Consider the following 16,349-nt stretch of genomic DNA (forward strand, 5'->3'; position numbering starts at 1 on the left):
GTAAGTGAAACTATCCTACCCTATGCGCCTGCTGATGATGATGACTTATTTTATCATCCATCCAGCTATTCCCCAACTATGTTGGTGTTGGCTTCCAGTCACCGAATCTGTTTGAGTACCAATATTTTGCTTGGAGCGACTACCTATCTACCTATCTTCAATCCAGTCAACTACACAAGACGATATCCATGGTAAGACTGACAGACTTTCTGGCTTCTGATTAGTCGCAGCAGCTGCAGAAAATGTACAAATGACAGCTTTGTCAGACTCAAAGCATATAGACATAGATTATAGCTGTTTCCTGTGAAAATTACTTACGCACCATACGTAATAATTTTCCAGATTGGCTGACTAGATCCAGAGATATTCACAACGTCACAAACTTTACTTCTTTTGTTTAGATAAATGGTCACATCCACAACACAACCTTGATCAATGAATCTATGCGACTGCTAAGTGCTAATCCTAATTATACTGTCACGTGAAAGAATGCACCTACGGGATAAGTAGTATTTTGACGATTCTATATTGCCCACGCAGACGAAGTTGCGGGCAACAGCTAGTGTATAATAACATACATGAAATAGTGGGGAAATACTGTTATCCCGTGCGAAGTCGGAGTGGGTCGCTAGTATTTTATATATAAAAATGCATTGCTGTTCGTTAGTCCCTCTAAAATTCGGGAAAAGCTAAACCAATTTGGTTTATTTTGGTTTTAAAATGTTTGTAGAGATCTAGGGAAAGTTTAAACGATTCTTGTTGGAACAGCTAGTCATGTAATAAAGATCAAACATTTGTTTGTTAGTTTGTACCCTAAAAGCTCCGATGCTGCTGAAACGATTTGAGGAAATATTTCACTTTTGGATAGCTACACAGTTAGTGCTAATTTTATTTGATAATGTAGTTTGCTCTAATGATAAGGCTTCAGTCTTCCCAGGCGTTGCTCTTCAAGGCCAGACGACGCTCTCGATCCAGGGCACGTAGTGTATGACCCTGGTGTACAGTCCGGAGCCAGCAGTGATGCCGCACTGCTTTCCGGCTGACGTCACTCCGACCACGGTCGTCACGCAGCGATGCTCGTCTAGAGTTTTTGACTGAAGTGGTCCACCGCTGTCACCCTGGTGATGAGAAAACACTCTAAGTATGATGATGCAGTCCTAGCTGATTATCGGCTACGGCAGCTGTTCTCATACCAAGTGCAGCAGGACATAATATAGTGCACAAGCATTTGCGCAAAGATAGGTGCACTCACTATTCCTTTAATACTCTCATAGCCCAATGGGACGGTTAACCGACACGACCGGAGAGAGATCAGGCGCAGGACTGACATTTACGTGCTCTCCGATGCACGGGTGTATCAGTCACCAACTTCCAAGCTTTGGGCAGCTTTTTGAAGGATTCTAAACCCACAAAGCGATTTTGGCCCGACCCGAGAATCGAACCCGAGACCTCGTGATCAGTAGCCGCGCTTGCGACTGCTAGACCAATGAGGCAGTTTCTAAGTGTATCCTGAACACCAATGACTGAGTAAAGGTGAAGGAAGATCATCTTGAGGAAAGCTAGACTTTCAAGTCTGAAATCGCCAATCCGCATTGAGCAAGCGTGGCGAATAACGCTCCTTCCTTCTCTGTATGAGTAGATGCCGCAGCCCAGCAGTGGGGTAAAAAAAAGGCTGATGATGAAATATATCTAAAGGTCGTAGTCTGTAACTGCTGTCATTGAACATCTTTGGCAGTCGTTACGGGTAGTCAAAAGCCAATTTATCAAGGGGTATTGGTTTGGCGGGGTAACTGAGTTAAGGAGATCAGACAGGCAGTCGCTACATGTGGCGCGCTGGTGTTCAGCAGCATCTGGTTAGACTGGAAGCCAAAAGATAGTTGGGAAAAGGCTGGGCAGATGATGATGATCTGAAGGTACCTCGCAGGAATCAGCCACGGTCACTCTGTCTCCGTAGCACATCTGTGTGGTGTGATTGTATCCTTGCAGTAGATGTCTGTGTGGGGGGTAGTGCTGCATACATTCTTCTTCGCTGAACCTTGAGATGTTCAGCTGGAAAATATCATTGCATTTATAAAGTCTAAGTCTATTTAGACTGTTTTGTAGTCGTCTTGCATTCATCAGACGCTGCCTCGTATGATCGTAACCACTTATGGTTCCGCTATGTGAAAAGAAGTCTGTGCCCAAGCCTGTCTGTCCCCCAAGTTGGGGAGATTTGCCTATACTCACCGAGCTAGGCATGCGTGATGGTAATCGCAGTGTGGGATAGTTTTTGCCTCGGAGATGCCGCTACCATCTCCGAGCAAGGCATTTAATATCTCAATTGGTTGTGTGTGGTCGTTATACCGCCACCAGTCGATCGCCGGAGCCTCGTCCGTTGTTCAGCAGGGTGCATCACGGTGATTTTGGCCATTGGAGCCAGACGATATTGAGCCTCCGCCCCAGTGAATGGTAAAAAAGGTTGGTGATGATAATGACAGAGAGGAGAAAGCAAAAATATTTACAGTTTGTAATGTATCAGCTAGCGGCTGTCTGTGACCCAGGGCACCCCACCCGGTGAACGTCAGAACGTCATCAGCCTCTCCCTTCGTGTGTAGACACGCTGGATGCACAGCATTGTTGAATGAAATCCTGCAATCGGATAAAAACTATGAAGCCGTTTTGAGAGCTCAAACACTGCTAAAACAAATTGGGCGGCCAATAATTTGATCGGGTTCATCAAACAGTACGGCCATTTCATCTAACTGCCTCACTGTCAGTGACGACTGTTTTATTGACTACCTGACTTCCATGATCCAAGTATTGGGAAACGCAGTTTTCTCCTCTGCCCGTCGTAGTCTCCAATTTAAGAAGATGCAACCAGTGTTTTACGTGGAACAACTGCCAGTCTGAATTCCACAACCAAGTAGTTGTTTCGTTGGAATGCAAGTGGAACCGCCAGAAGGGGCAAGTCCAAACTTACTCAGTATCAGTCTCGAGCAGCGCGATGTCGTGGTACTTGGAAGGCGACTTATACTCCGGGTGAGGTACCACCCTCCTCACTTTGTACCTCTGCCACTTGTCCAGAGGGTCGGAGCGTCGGAGGATGCCGAGCGCGATGTACTTCACGGGCCCTCTGGGAGTAAAATAACAGTTGAATGATTATATGAAACTCCACATCTGATGGTCATCGTGGAGTAAAGACCAGAATCTTTAATCATCATTATTATTATTAATTGACGCGGGTCAGCGCTGAAAACCAGCGCTGTTGTCTCGTGCCTGCGTGCGCGAGGCACAGCATTTATGCTGAGCGCTGTCCCTTTTTCGCAAGGTGGCGCAAATGCAGCGTATTTACTAAATGTTTGTTGGTTCTGTAATTAGTTTTATTTGTTTTATTGCTTTTGCGTCGTTTGCGTTAATAAATGGTTTTTCTTTCTTTCTTTCTTTCTTTATTATAAACGTCGTGGTGGCCTAGTGGGTAAAGCTCCAACCTCTCATGTATGAGGGCGTGGGTTCGATTCAAGGTCAGGCAAGTGGGGTTTTGGGGGTTGGCTCTTGTATTTTTTTTTTTTTGACGTTTGAATAGTGCTGTTTTGCAGCCAAGTTTGAAATGATTTTTGATTTTGAGCTGCATCCTGCTGGACTGGAGACCCAAAAAAGGAAAAGCTATTGATAGGCAATTTTTCTATTTTACTTACACGCTGGGCTGTGACATGCAGTGGGCAGCCGTGAGGATGTAGCGCTCACTGATCACAGAGCCTCCGCAGAGCCAGAGAGCTGAGTCCATGTCTGTGCCATACCCGAGCAGAGCCTGGGAGCTTTTTATATTATCATAAAACTGAAGAGCTCGATTCCAGGTTAGCAAGTACCAATGCAACTTTTCAAAGTATGTGCTTTCTAAGTGTATCTTGGAGACCAATGACAGTGTTTCGGAGGGCACGTTTTACTGTAGGTCCCGGCTGTCATTGAACATCTTTGGCAGTCGTTACGAGTAGTCAGAAGCCTGTAAGTCTGACACCCAGTCTAACCAAGGGGTATTGGGTTGCCCGGGTAACTGGGTTGAGGAGGTCAGACAGGCAGTCGCCACATGTGGCACGCTGGTATTCAACTGCATCCGGTTATGGGAAAAGGCTCGGGACATGGTGATGATGATAGAACTAAAGTGTAGGTTACTAGACTGATTTGTTTTTTTTTTCAGTCTTAGATAGACCGTATAACGAGGAAGGCTTATCATCACCATCAGTCTTTTTATGGTCATGCACACTGTAGACGATCTCTTTCCGGTCGTGTCGGATTGCCGTCCCATCGCGCTATGAGAGTGAAGGAATAGGGAGTGCACCTGTGTCCAAGCAAATGCTCGTGCACCATAATATGTCCTGCGCAGCTGGCTGATCTCCTTATATGAGAACAGCCACCGTGGTCGAAATCGGCCGTGGACGCCATTAGACTAAACGGTCGGCCAACAGTTGGCCCGGTGGTTGGCAAAAACCTTGATTCCAATCAAAGTTTTCAGTTGGCTAAATATCTCTTTCTAAATATATCTTTGTAATGTGCCTACTACCATTCATCTTCATACTGATTTATGAGCCCAAACAAACTATCGGCTGACTAAAAGTTTTAAGTGTTCAAAAAAATAATTCGGACATTTAGTTTGATGAAAAAAAGCGTTGAGCGTTTATGTAATCTATAGGTACTCGTTTTGGACAAACCACTCCACGCTTTCTTTCACCAAAATAAATGTCCAAATTATTTTGTAATCTTTTAAAAGCGTGTTTTTTAAACTATTATATTAATTTTATACTTTTTTTCGTAGCAGACCCTGTCATTTGATACCCATATCATGGGGGGTGGATTTCAAAAAGCCATTCCGCCATTTTGGGGAGGCCGCCATATTGAATTTGTAATGAAGTTATTTAGCTATTCATAATATATTGTCATGAGAACTCCGCGCGTCTGTAAAATTTTACCCTAATCGGAGATCGGGAAGTGGGTCAAATTAAGATTTCAAGATTTTTACATAGTTACAAGTGAAGCTAAGATAAGCGTGTTAATAAAAAAAGGATCTTACCATATGCGTATACTGGTATCTTTCAGCCTCTTTACCGAGGATGGCGGGTCTTTGCACGAAGACATCTAAAACCACATTCCAACATGCACTGCGTTTTCGATAGTATCTATTAAGCTGATTATACCACCACTCTCCTTTTTTGTGTTTGCAGTCATAATCCACTTCGTTTTTAAACTTTGTGCAAGCTGGAAGGTAAGAAAAATCATCTTCATCTATACCAATATTATAAAGCTGAAGAGTTTGTTTGTTTGAACGCGCTAATCTCAGGAACTACTGGTCCGATTTGAAAAAATCTTTCAGTGTTAGATAGCCCATTTGTCGAGGAAGGCTATAGGCTACTTTTTATACAGGTTCGTGCGGAGGTTCCCCCTGGATGCGGGTAAAACCGCTGGCAGAAGCTAGTATATAAACACTTTTATGCTCCCGAAAAAACTTATTTTATCCAGTTAATGGAAAAAGTTGTGTCCTAGTGGGTAAAGAGCCAACCTCCCAAGTATGAGGGCGTGGGTTCGATTCCAGGTCAGGCAAGTAGCAATGCAACTTTTCTAAGTTTGTACGTACTTTCTAAGTATATCTTGGACACCAATGACTGTGTTTCGGATGGCATACGTTAAACTGTAGGTCCCGGCTGTCATTGAACAATCTTGACAGTCGTTACGGGTAGTCAGAAGCCAGTAAGTCTGACGTAATTCTAACCAAGGGGTATCGGGTTGCCCTGGTAACTGGGTAGCTTTGACTTTCAATATTAAAGTGTTTCATAAAATGACTTACCGTCTTCAGCTTTATTTCCAGTGATGTAGAGAAAACCCAATTGCTCATTTATTATCATTTTCCTGGGAAAATATGACATTAATGATTTTCGTATCGCAGATAACAAGTGTTGCACTTTCGCGGACCTTTTAGAAATGTTCGCACTAATAGGCATGCCGACAGGGTTAAAAAATAATGATTCGAATTAGTCCAGATTTTAGATTAGCGCAAAATATTGGACTCTAGCCGTTTTCCTGCGGTTTCACTCGCGTCACGTTAGAGCTACTGCCCGCACCGGGATAAAATATAGCCTATGTTACTCGCAGATAATATAGCTTTCTAATGGTGAAAGAATATTTAAAATCGGTCCAGTAGTTTTTGAGTTTATCCATTACAACCAACCAAACAAACAAACAAACAAAGTTTTCCTCTTTATAGTATTAGTATAGATGTATTTTCTAATTTAACAAAAATTCAATGTTTAGGTACCAAGGCATATAACGCAACAAAGATTGAGAGTGGGGGTTCGTGACGTCACGTCTATGTAAAATTTGTACTTAAAAGTGACAGAATAATGGCGTCCACGGCCGATTTCATATAGCTCGAGGTCTCGGGTTCGATTCCCGGGTCGGCCCGAAATCGCTTTGTGGGTTTTCTTAAACTTTCACAAAGCAGCCCGTAGTCTGGAAGTTGGTGGTTGATTCACCCGTGCATCGGAGAGCACGTAAATGTCGGTCCTGCGCCTGATCTCTTTCCGGTCGTGTCGGATTGCAGTCCCATCGCGCTATGAGAGTGAAGTGAAGTTTATAGGTTTACCTCATGTCCTCAACCAGGTTGCAATCGGTACAGCATATTATCGGCGTCTCGCCTTGATACGAACATATCTGTAAGCAGAACCAAATTTATCAATTATATGTACACCCTATACTACCCATTTTCAAGGTATTCTCCAGATAAACTCCATCCAAAGGTTGTCTGGAAGAAATCGCTGATTATATTAGCGATAAGACCGCCATTTGTACTCTTCTTTGTGTATTGTGATGTCATGTGTTGTTAATTTTCTTGGTGTGCAATAAAGCATAATCTAAACTAATCTAACCCTCTTTTTCGCAGTTGGGTAAAGCATCTAAAGATACAAGTACACGCCAGATCGTGGGTGGCTGTTTCTGCCTATCTGACTTACACTACCCAGCTACCCGGGCAACTCAATACTCCTAGGTAAGACTGGTTGTCAGACTTTCTGGCTTCTGACTACCCGTTACGACTGCCAAAGATGTTCAAATGATGTTCTTATTAGTTCATGACTTAAGAATGTTTTTTTTTCTTCTTACAATTGACTTTTGATCCCAGTTTGGATACTATTCTAAGATAATGCTGTCTTATCTAGTGGTTCTCTGAATGAAAACGTATCATCATCATCTTCCGAGCCTTTTCCCAACTGTTGGGGTCGGCTTCCAGTCTAACCGGATGCAGCTGAGTACCAGTGTTTTAAGAGGAAGAATTGGAATTTTTGGCGCCAAGGATCACAATTTTTCTCAGTAAATACAAAACGGATCAAAATACAACTCGGTTACCTGAAAGTTCATGATATAAACCTTATTTTGTTAGACGTAGAAACATGATTAGGTAATTTTTATAACAGAGAAAAATATATCAAACATACCTCTTTTTAAAAAGAGATTCACATATTATGGGCAAACGGGCCCGATTTAAGCCTCTTAACTTTTTTAGTAGTTGAGTATATACATACTCTTTAAAATTATAGAAGGAATTTTTATCAAATTATCATTTCTAAATAATAAAATTACAAAACCATTTTGTCGCTTACGACTTTTAGTTATAAGCTAGCGCGCGTATTGTTATCCTCGCCCCGCTCAGACGCTCCGACCCCTTTTGGCGCCTTAGATGCGCGTGCCGGTTATGGAATTATTGTTGACCAATTCGTCGCCTTAACTACGACAAGGAGCGATTATCTGACTGAGCTAATTAGTAACAGGCTAGGTGCGCATAGATTTAGATAATTGGATAGGCTGGTGATTATTATTACTTCCTGTCTTTGCACAAAGTCCGAATCTAACGCGAACGAAGTCGCTGGCAGAAGCTAGTATAAGAATAAAATACTATATTTTATTTTCGTTTTCCCAAAAGGAATGTGTTTCGGATGGCACATTATACTGTAGGTCCTTGGCTGTCATTGAACATCCTTGACAGTCGTTACGGGTAGTCAGAAGCCAGTAAGTCTGACACCAGTCTAACCAACGGAGTATTGGGTTGCCCGGGTAACTGGGTTGAGGAGGTCAGATAGGCAGTCGCTCCTTGTAAAGCACTGGTACTCAGCTACATCCGGTTAGATTGGAAATCGACCAAAAAATAGTTGGGAAAAAGGCTCAGAGAATGTTATATTAGTATATAATTAGGTATAAAAGAACAGTATAAAACTTACCGGTGATTGTTTATTTTGCCTTTTGTCTATGAGATAGCCCAGACATCTATGTACATTAACACATCGACCGTTTTGTCCCTTCCTGGTTGTATTCGATATGCATTCAGAACCTGAAACATAAAAATATTAAGGGTAGGTTCATATTCAAAGTGTTTATGAACTGTGTGTGCGAAATACGCAAAAATAAAAAATGAATTTTTCAAACAAAGTAAATAGAATAACAATGGGCGAGAATTAGAACACTATATAATGTAAAGGAATAAATAAGATAAAATATAAGAGTCAGTCATTTCTGCTGCTGTTCAGAGCTGCTTATAGTATGCGAGGACTATGCAAAAATGCATGGACTATCTTACAATGTAAGAAAAAGTGAGCTCCTGGTCTTTAAGGCTGACGGAGGTAAGTGTCCTGAATCTGTACCAGTAGTGAAATTGAGCGGTCATGAATTAAAACGGGTCTATCAGTTCAAGTACCTGGGGCACTATGTAACCGACGACCTTAATGACCAGGTAGACATAGAAAGGGAACGTAGGGCGCTGGCGGCGGTTCGATGTAACATGTTGGTACGTAGGTTCGCGCGCTGTAGTGAAGAAGTCAAAATAACGCTTTTTAAAGCTTATTGTCAAGTCTTTTACACGTGCAGCCTGTGGACCAAATGGGTCAAACACAAAAGGAGAAAAAAAAATGTTCATACAACTTAAAAACCGTTTTTTAAATATCATATCAACATTAAATCTCTTTAATAATTATTTCGCCTGGAAAACTTTTTCTGGATCATAAAAAAATCAGCTTAACCGGAATTTATTTAATTTTTCTCGCTTTTGAATCTGAAAAGATCTCCTTCTGTAGACTGTTCGGATGGCAAGTAGTTGAGTTCAAGAGATAATTAAAAATATATACAGATACTTTTGATACTTTTAACTCATTTAATAACATCAGTCATATTATCAAATATTCATAACATAACGAATAAAAAAATATATAAAACTTAATTTTGAATTAAACGTTATAAAAATGTTGTTCACAAATTTTGGGTCTACTTCTGTAGACAAATAAAATAAGCCTAAATTTTCTAAAGATGAACGCATCGTTATTATTTTGTCTCTTGTGTTGGTAGCATTGCATTCTCTATCATTTGCTCGGTTGTAATTTTACGTAAAGTGCGTGTGATAAGAGAAACTCTTTATATTATTCAACTACACAAGTTTTCAGTCGAGATCAGTGTGTCTTTCCTGTGACTAGGATACCTGAGTAAGTAACCTTTGCAAATATGTAAACACACAGATAGTAAGTGCATATGTGGGCGTGGTTTGCAAATATTATATTGCTTAAATTCTAACCTCTAATTGAAGGCTACCATCTTTGATTTATAAAAAATTGTCTCTCCTGTAGACATCTTTACTGTAGACGTAGTGTCTACAGAAGGGAGGTATGTCAACAGAAGTGAATAATAAAGAACTTTGACTACCGACATTCGAAAAAAAACAATTGTGTTAATCACTTTTAGCTGATTTATAGATAAGAGAGGTTCATCTTAATTCAAACAAGATCTGATGATGATTTTTTTAAGATAATTTAAATAAGGTTTTGAAAATATATATTTTTTGTGTTTGATATTATTTAAGATTTTAACACCGTTAAATAATTTATTATATAGATGCTAATGTATTTGTGAGCAAAATAAATGATGGTTTTGCACTTTTGTCTTCCACTTAAATTTGTGTTTTGCTCTGCATTGTGGTGCTTGCTTGCTCTTAGCGCATGATGGTCCTTGTTTTTTGCTCCAGTTACTATGCCACGAACAAGTCAATCAGGGAGCTTTTTGAAGAAGAATAAAAGAAACGCAGACGCGAGCAGAAAAAACTTAGTATACGCCGTGCGCGGGCCAAAATGGATGACGCAGCTCTCGAAGAAAGAAGAAGGAAGGGATATTAGGGATTCAATAATGCCTGGCACATCTAGAACGATAGGCACTCCTGACTCATCCTCGTACAATTTGTCACCTGATTGCCTCGAAAGATCGGGATCATCAGGCTCCTTATCTGAGCGTGATTTTGAAATGGCTCCAGCCACACCTGATGCTTTAACTGAGCCAAATTCACCAGGACTTTCAGATAGACTGACACCAGATCTTTCTATCGAAATATTTAACCAGATGCATAAACCCCAGAAGAAAAGAATCAATTCAGATGACTCTGAAGCTTCTGAAGATTCACCACAGAGAAAACGGCCGATGAATTTCATGTGGGACGATTCTGATGAGGAAAACATTTTTTAATATTCTGTATACTAAATTATGTTTTCCTATTATTGAAACATATTTTACTACACATAAGGATACGTCCACATCTGGCGAATGCGCAGTTCGCGAAAGGATCGCGATGAGATGTTAAATATGTTTTCATTCTAGTAAGTACGTCTACAGAAGCCGATTGTCTGTTCTGTGGACAAATGTCAAATATTTTTTGTACTGAATTGGTATACGTTTTTATTATGTTTTGTTTAGGGATCGAAGAGAACTCCATTTTAAGTTTTTTTTTCTATTTTTTCTATTCTTGACCTTATTAATATGATTATAATAAAGTCACATTTTGTTCCCTTCTGCAGACAACACAATCTCTTCTGTGGACATGAAAAAACAAAAAACGTGTTTTTTTCCTAAAATATCCAAGACTGATCTCTACTGATATTATTGTAAGAATATTAATATGGAACTTTAAATAAATACAACATTTTATAAAAAATAGTGAAGTTTTATTATAAATATTTTGTAATGTTCACTTTTTGTGTATGACCCAAATATACGCAGCGGACCATCAGCGCCCTGCGGGTTCAGTACAATAATGGCTTCAGGATGTTGATGGGGCTGCCCCGCTTCTGCAGTGCTTCAGGTATGTTCGCGCAGGCACATGTCGATGACTTTTATGCAATCATACGCAAGAAATCCGCGTCGTTGCTCTGCAGAGTGCGGGGCAGCCCCAACTCCATCATGAGGACCATAGCGGAGAGGTACGACTCCCCAATAATAGGAGGTTATTGTTCGCAATTGTATAACGCGCAACAACCTCGTGGCCAAAATGTAAGTAAGTCTTTTGTTTTGTTTTATATTTAATTTTTACTAACATAGTTTTTTCATAAGTTTATTTTTTACTAACATACTATGGATGCCACTTGTCTGAAATAAAAACTATTTTATTTTATTTATTTTATTTTATTTCAAACAACGGAAATTCTCCCTTGTAAGCCGACAGCTGTCAACTGATCAAAACATTCGATACTCCTAACTTTATCTCTGCTTTACACATGATGTTGTAAATTATGAAAACGAAAAATGACTCCTGCATGTCGATTCTATAAAATATCACAACTCACTTCGACATCACTCTCACTTCGACTTCGATCTAAAGGTAGAATTCCGTGGACGCGACAATAGTCAACCTTTGAAAATGTATGGCACCGTTGTCGAGGCCCGTGACAGTCGCGCGCGGCCGACGAATTTCGTAAGCTGCTCGCGGCATTGTCAAAAATTTAATTCTGGTTTTACTAAAATTCTATAGATGTTATTAAGCGCTAGACCATGTTGAGAAGCGTACGGCCGCGAGCGGCTCACGAAATTCGTCGTCCGCGCGCGACTGTCGCAGCCCTCGGCAGCGGTGCCATACATTTTCATAGGTTGACTTTTGTCGCGCGCGGCTGCGACAATCGCGACCCACGGAATTCTACCTTAAAGTTTCGTGATTGACATTGTCAAACTACACTAGCGCTTCACTATCGAGCGTGTTGACAAGTTGAACTAAATCAAAGTCGAGATTTTGACAGATTTGTCAAAATCTGTCTATCTATAGGGGAGGTAGGGGAGAGATGGGCAGTTGGGAGACATGATCAAATCAGAATAAAAGGGGGGTCCTTTTATTCTGATTTCTGATCATAGTTTTGTTTTTTTTTAATTGGGTAGTTTACGTTACCAACTGGTAACGGTGTTCATCCATAGACTATCTGTCATTTCTGTGAGTTGTCAAGAACAAACACTCGTAAAAGTACTTAAATATTTTGTTGCGGTTTCGGATCGTTCGATCGATCAACAATCTGCTAGAATTCGTAGTTTACCTTTATTAACTCGCGATGATGACTATGTGAGCATATATAGATTGTCAAAGGAGCTAATTGACCAACTGGAGTCTGATTTACTGCCCCTGATAAAGCCCACAAAACGTCGAGGCAAAGGACTTACAACTCGTGTAAAAGTAAGTATTGACACAGTTTATAGTTGAAAAATTGTAATCAAGCACACAATAATAAGAAAAACACTTAGTTCTTAATAAGGAGTATTCCCTTTATGTGGTTTCCCCGCCAGCTGATATGTTTTCAAAAGCCTCTGTACTTCAGTTATAATATTGGTATTCTCTTAAGCATGAAAATAACCAAATTGGTCTCAATTTTGTTTTCACTAAATCCAGATAAAGTAGGTATTACATTTTTTTTGCGTTCTCACGAAACCCTTCGCCAGGCCAGGGTTTTGCTCCATAAACTCAACCAGAGTTTCAACCTGAGCCGACGAAGGGTGAGACGACCTGTCATTTGGACTGAAATTATTGTTGGATTAATAAAATAAACACTTCTTTAATTAATATTATTTTTAACTTTATAACAAGAAATATAAAATTACTTCATGATTTTATCACAATTACGGCGAAAACCGGCGAAAACAAACAAGCTTAAACACAATATGAAGACAGAAGATACCCGATATATTACTTTCCTCTATGACAGAAGAGAAGAATTTATTGTCCACAGATTAATAATGGTATTGGCGCTGTCTGTATTTTTTTTCGTAGGGTAAGCATAGATTATATTCACAGCACGAATTTAGAGATTTCCGTTTATTTTATACTTAAAAGCTGCCTCAAATTCCTTACAATAACAAATTATAACTAAAACATCATATTTAGCTAAAATTCTGTGTCAAAACTGATAAAATTAAAAACTGATTAATCTCGGTTGACATTTTGTCGAGTGGGGAAGTCACTAGCACAGCATTGGTCGATGTCGAGCTCACTTCACTTCGCAAGTGATTAGGTGATGTTTACAGAATGCAAAATCAAGGTCGTTCTGAATCGAATGCGAAGTGAGAGTGAATAGCGAAGTGAAATGCGAGTTGTTGTTCGAATTTTATAGAATCGACGTGCAGGCAGGCCTTGGCCCTGTTGCGCCCCGCTGGGGTTGCTGACAGTATTCTACTTGTGTAGCCCTTTCATTTGATACCCATATTGAGGGGGCTGTGCCATTTTGTGCCGGCGGCCATATTGGATTTAATTAAAGGTGTATACAAAATTTCAGACCAATCGGTTGACAGGAAGAGGGTGAAATTTGAATTACTAAATTTGATCCAAGAATAAATAAAAAAACAAACGGGGTGAGCTAAATAAAACCGTTTAAATATCTCGTAATGTTGAAACTGATTGTAATTTTTAGGAAAGCTCTTTCATTATATCTAGCCGAATATAAGAAATGGCAATAAAAGTTGATAATGATCTGTAAAATCAGATTTTTTATGCAATAAATTGTGAAAAAGTGCCCATCCCTCCCCTACCTCCCCTAAAGTATGAAATGACATTACGAATCGAAGTGAAATGCGAGTTGTTGATCGAGTTTTATAGAATCCCAGTACTGTGTCTAATAAACCACAGAAAGGATTACGTTTTTTTTTTTATAATTCGACATAAAATATCATACAGTAGGTATTGTGATAGGATTTAATGTGATAAGGTAGGTACGACACACCCGATATGTATACAATTCCTATTTCTTTGATCTGATTATAATTTAATATATTTTAAATTATGAAGTGATCGGTCTTTACTCAACATCTCTTGAGGTCGTATCTTGCAGCAAATACATATTACATATATCACTTTAAGATATCATCAACATCATCTCCCGAGCCTTTTCTCAACTATGTTGGGGTCGGCTTTCAGTCTAACCGGATTGAGCTGCGTACCAGTGTTTTACAAGGAGCGACTGTCTATCTGACCTTCTCAACCCAAATACCCGGGTGACCCGATACCCTTGGTTAGCCTGGCGTCAGACTTACTGGCTTCTGACTACCCGTAACGACTGCCAAGGATGTTCAATGACAGCCGGGACCTACAGTTTAACGTGCCATCCGGAAAGTACATACAAACTTAGAATGGTTGCATTGGTACTTGCCTGACCTGGAATCGAATCCACGCCCTCACACTTGAGAGGTTGGCTCTTAATACACTACCACTGTAAAATCCACCCTAATTAAAAGAAGCTTATTATAAAATTCAAGACTTTGTTGACGATAAAGATATATGGCGATAACTCATCCCTCCATGTGCGTCTTCCCTAGCAATTAAACGACTTTTTCTTCTCCCTTTGCATTGTATAGATTTACAGTTTAACTTTCTTGAATAGTATAATTTTGTCAGCTTACTACTGTTATGTAATAGACTGTTTGTGAAAATATTACTTTTTAAAAAGAGTGTCTATGGAGTTTCTTGCCGGCTCTTCTCCATGAGACCACCTTTTGGAACCGCGCAAATAGTGTGACTTTTAAATAAAAAGATTTTGATTTTTGATTTTACCCAATAGGCCACCATGAGTTACAGTCATTATCGTCATTTATTTATGCAATAACAATTTTAATTGCGTAAAATTACATAATATGCACATAAAAATTACAATAAATTAAGATTACTTAACTATGAAATTAATGTCAAAACAAATGTGGTTTTAAAAAAGTACCAGCTTTTGTACCACCTTTAAACCACCGTCCCGAACAAAATCAGTGGACTAAAGCTATTACTAAAGCGGGTACTTCTTAATACCACGTTTTATAATAAGGTGGATAGTGTCAAATAGGTATTATATAAAAAGTTTTCAGAGTTCATGTTAGTGTAGGATATAAGAGTATCTTTGTATATATCAGTCTGTCTAGATTTCCGCGCCGCGCATTCAAAATGGCGGCCGGCGCAGCTAGGGCTATGCAACCGCGATCGATTCAACCATCCTGGGGCCCGATTCTGCTAAGTTGATAAATTAATGTCGTAATTTTGAATAGACAATTAATAACATTAGCAGTTTTAACCTTATCTGGCATTCCGCTACCAATCTATACTAATATTCTAAAGCTGAAAAGTTTGTTTGTTTGAACGCGCTAATCTCAGGAACTACTGGTCCGATTTGAAAAAATGTTTCAGTGTTAGATAGTCCATTTATCGAGGAAGGCTATAGGCTATATATTATCACGCTAAGGCAAAAAAACGGAGCACCAATGAAGAATGTTTCAAAATCGGGGGATATTTTCCTATTGAGAGAGCTTACACCGCGTGCGGTGCGTAAATGGTTAAAGTTTCGCAAAAATCATGTATGACAGAATTGTTCCCCTTTAAAAGTTCTTTAAACGTCCGCGACAGCATATGTCTATCTTTTAAGGTTAGCTCACTATAACATTTTTTATAGTTAAAGTCAGCGTTAGCCCAAAGTAACTATTCCACGCGGACGAAGTCGCGGGCGAAAGCTAGTTTTTTCTGAATAGACAGACGTGGTCACTGGACATATTATAAGAGAGAAGAGAAGAGAAGTTCCGTAGTAGAAAACGGCTAGTTATATGAAATAAACATATATTTAGTTATATGTACCCAAAAGAACATACCTTCGTCCAATTCTAAATGGCTGTTCACACAAACACAGCACAGACACGACAATATTAATAAATAATATATCATTATTATATAAAACACGACAATCCGCCATAACATTGAAATGATAACTACAACTATCTTAGGTAATAACTATTAAATACTAATATGCAAAATTGTACAGAAATCGGACGATAAACAACTGAGATATGAATTACTAAGTATTAATAAAAAAAAAAAAACAAACATCCGAATTGATAACCCGGCGGCGGGGCCCGATTCTCCTAAGTTAATAATGTCAAAATCGAATAGAAACTAAATCGCAATATGATCGCAATAGCAGTTTTAACCATATCGGGCATTCTGCTACTAACATAAGAAAGTAGCGCGGCGGTCACCGCCAGCGCCGGACGTGTGCGCCAGCAGGCTCTCCACAGTACCTGGCGTG

General features: G+C 39.7%; 1 protein-coding gene across 1 annotated transcript; it reads right to left on the reverse strand.

The window, feature by feature from the left end:
* Positions 1–569: 569 nt before the first annotated feature.
* Positions 570–16,021, reverse strand: LOC124644122 (serine protease snake-like). Its single transcript, XM_047183346.1, has 10 exons — positions 15,916–16,021; positions 8,238–8,347; positions 6,611–6,678; positions 5,816–5,877; positions 5,045–5,229; positions 3,675–3,787; positions 2,960–3,112; positions 2,502–2,628; positions 1,918–2,049; positions 570–1,118 (listed from the first exon to the last, which is right to left on the reverse strand). Exons 1-10 carry the CDS (start codon positions 16,019–16,021, stop codon positions 948–950), a joined length of 1,227 nt encoding a protein of 408 aa, XP_047039302.1. The 3' UTR covers positions 570–947.
* Between the last annotated feature and the right edge of the window lie 328 nt (positions 16,022–16,349).

This window comes from Helicoverpa zea, chromosome 29 (genome assembly GCF_022581195.2).
Source record: "Helicoverpa zea isolate HzStark_Cry1AcR chromosome 29, ilHelZeax1.1, whole genome shotgun sequence".
Classification (NCBI taxonomy): Eukaryota; Metazoa; Arthropoda; class Insecta; order Lepidoptera; family Noctuidae; genus Helicoverpa; species Helicoverpa zea.